The following is a 2,500-nucleotide window of genomic DNA, read 5'->3' on the forward strand; positions in this document are numbered from 1 at the left end:
TTAAAAGAAAAGAGATAGTGTGATGACAGTAAGCAAATTAATACCATTGTTATGAACTGATATTGATGGAAAATCATGCAATGTTTTAGAAATTTATACCTTTGAGATGTCATGCTAACGATACATATTTTTGTTGCTTTACATATGGTTCAATAATTATTTTTTGTTATCATTGTCATGAAATGTAGTTTTCTGATTACTGACTTTGCATAAATTACATATTATGTAAAAAGTATATGATAAATGCACATCCTGAAGTCTCCTTTGAACCTAACAGCTGGATTTGTGAATACAGGCTTCATTAAAGATAGATGCGTCAGAATTATAACAATTAAGTAATAAAAAAAAGAAAAAGACAAAAGAAAGAAAAGGAAAGAAATAAAGAAAAGAACGAAAGACAGAAAGAAAGAAAGAAAGAAAGAAAAGAAATAAAGAAAAAGGAAGAAAGAAAGAAAAGAAAGAAAGAAAGAAAAAAAGAAAGAAAGAGAAAGAAAAGAAAGAAAGAAAGAAAAAGAAAGAAGGAAAGAAAGAAAGAAAAAAAGAAAAAAACATATATGTATATATATATATATATATATATATATATATATATATATATATATATATATACATACCATAGTCTAATGCACAGTCTACCGCACGAAGATCGTGTTAAAAACAACTACCGAAACAAGCAAATTTTGAAGAAAGAGAAAGAAAGAAAAAAAAAAGAAAAAGAAAAAAGAAAAAAAAGCTGAAGTTAAGCGAGAGAGGGATAACTTACCATGTGCAATTTTGATTATCAAAGTTATAATTGCACGATGTATAAACACATACACATACCTATCATCCATCTCTTTATCTACCCACCCTTCTCTCTCCCGATCCCTCTTCCTCTACATCTCTCTTGCTCCTCCCCCTAATGACCACAGCCTCTAATTAATAATTACGTCTAAAAGGCTGACTGTTTATTGGTCAATTCGAATTGGGCCTGCCATCTGACGGCGTGCCATCGAAGTACACTTACGATGTTTACATTCGGTTACTAGGTGCCTATTGTATGGGAGATTTACGACCTCGTAGCGATATCGTACATTACGAGAGTGTAACGCATCCCCTTCCTGCCTCGTCGGCTGGAGGCAAGTAAAAATTATCGGGTCACCCCAATAAACTGCTGCAGTAAAGGCACGCTTGTGTTCTTCAGGAGAGGGAGAAAGAACCCCTTCTTCTTGCATTAGCCTGAGACTAATGTCGCCTCGGTGGCGGGAAAATGACGGATAGGAGTGTAATGCATTTTACTTAAAAAAGATCTTGAAATATGTAAAAAGAATGAAATACGATAAGATAATGGATAACATGAACAAAGGAGCTAAGAGATCTGCCAAAAAAGTAAAATTATCGGTATTGTTGGATAAAGACGCAACCACACGTAGCGAAAAAACAAACCTTTGGGCATGACGTAGCTTTAATTATGACGTAACCCATAAAAGCTCTTTTCTTCTGGAAACGAAAAATAACCGAGATATATTATTTTGAAAATAATTAAAAACGATTAACGGGAGAGATGATTCCTCCGTCTTAACAAACATCTGACTGAAAAATATCGGCTCTGCGCATGCGCCAACCTCCCCCGCGGAAATACAAAAAAGTATCGATAGACGGCAATACTGTCACGTGATAATAATAGCACCAATAGGGAAACAATAGGTCTAACCGACAAAATGATCGACCAATCACAGACAATTGAACATAGAGTCTGGGTCCTTGCTTGAATTTCAAAATCAGTTTCGAGATGGCTATATTGTATGGAAGATGTAGGTACACTCCGCGGGAATTCATCAAGGTTTTTTTTATAAAGATAACGCTGCATGACTGAAATTATTACGTGACCACGGTGCTCTGCCAATGGGAATGGAGTGCGAAAACTGTGAATTACAACCCGGCCCCTCACACGGCTCCAATTAAGGTAAGAAGTGGTAACATTCGAAGATAAAAGTCAGATGCTACGAAGTGCCCTTGGCTAGGGCAGGCTAAAATCGGTCATTGAAAGTGAACCTGCCACGCAGTGGTTAAATAAGGGGGGGTCCAGGGGGGGGCGAAGCCCCCCCTTGGCTAGGGCAGACCAAAAATCGGTCAGTTCCGTGGTCGGTGGTGGACGTTCGTTTCGAAAAGTTACCGGCCACGCAGTGGCCTTAAAAGTGGGGGGGTCCAGGGGGGGGGGCGAAGCCCCCCCTTTGGCTAGGGCAAACCCAAAAACTAGGTTAGGTTAGGTTAGGTTTATGGGTTGGGTTTTGATTACGCAAAAAGCCCTTTAAATTTCGCGCCAGAAATCGTTAGTTCCGTATCGACGGTGGCGCGCGTGTGGGGAGGGAGGGAGGGAGGGGGGGGGGTGTAACTCAGCAACGAAAGGTTTCCGATGGAAATGAGTAGCGAAACTGTAAAAAACAGAACGAAAACTACCAGAAAAAATATCGTGTCGTGCCTAGAGGTTTGGTTGCGTCTTTATCCAAATTTACCTTAT

At 38.9% G+C, this 2,500-nt stretch overlaps 1 protein-coding gene across 1 annotated transcript in view; it reads left to right on the top strand.

Annotated features, from left to right (window-relative positions):
• Window positions 1-1,335: 1,335 nt before the first annotated feature.
• LOC122257646 (carbohydrate sulfotransferase 5) overlaps window positions 1,336-2,500 on the top strand; it is a 28,254-nt gene continuing 27,089 nt past the window's right edge. Inside the window, exon 1 of the mRNA XM_086551765.1 lies at window positions 1,336-1,380. Within this exon, the coding sequence (XP_086407891.1) occupies window positions 1,336-1,380 (45 nt within the window). The remainder of the gene's footprint in view (window positions 1,381-2,500) is intronic.

Source organism: Penaeus japonicus, unplaced genomic scaffold (assembly GCF_977035675.1).
Source record: "Penaeus japonicus unplaced genomic scaffold, GWHDUDI00000001_assembly GWHDUDI00000025, whole genome shotgun sequence".
In the NCBI taxonomy this organism is placed as follows: domain Eukaryota; kingdom Metazoa; phylum Arthropoda; class Malacostraca; order Decapoda; family Penaeidae; genus Penaeus; species Penaeus japonicus.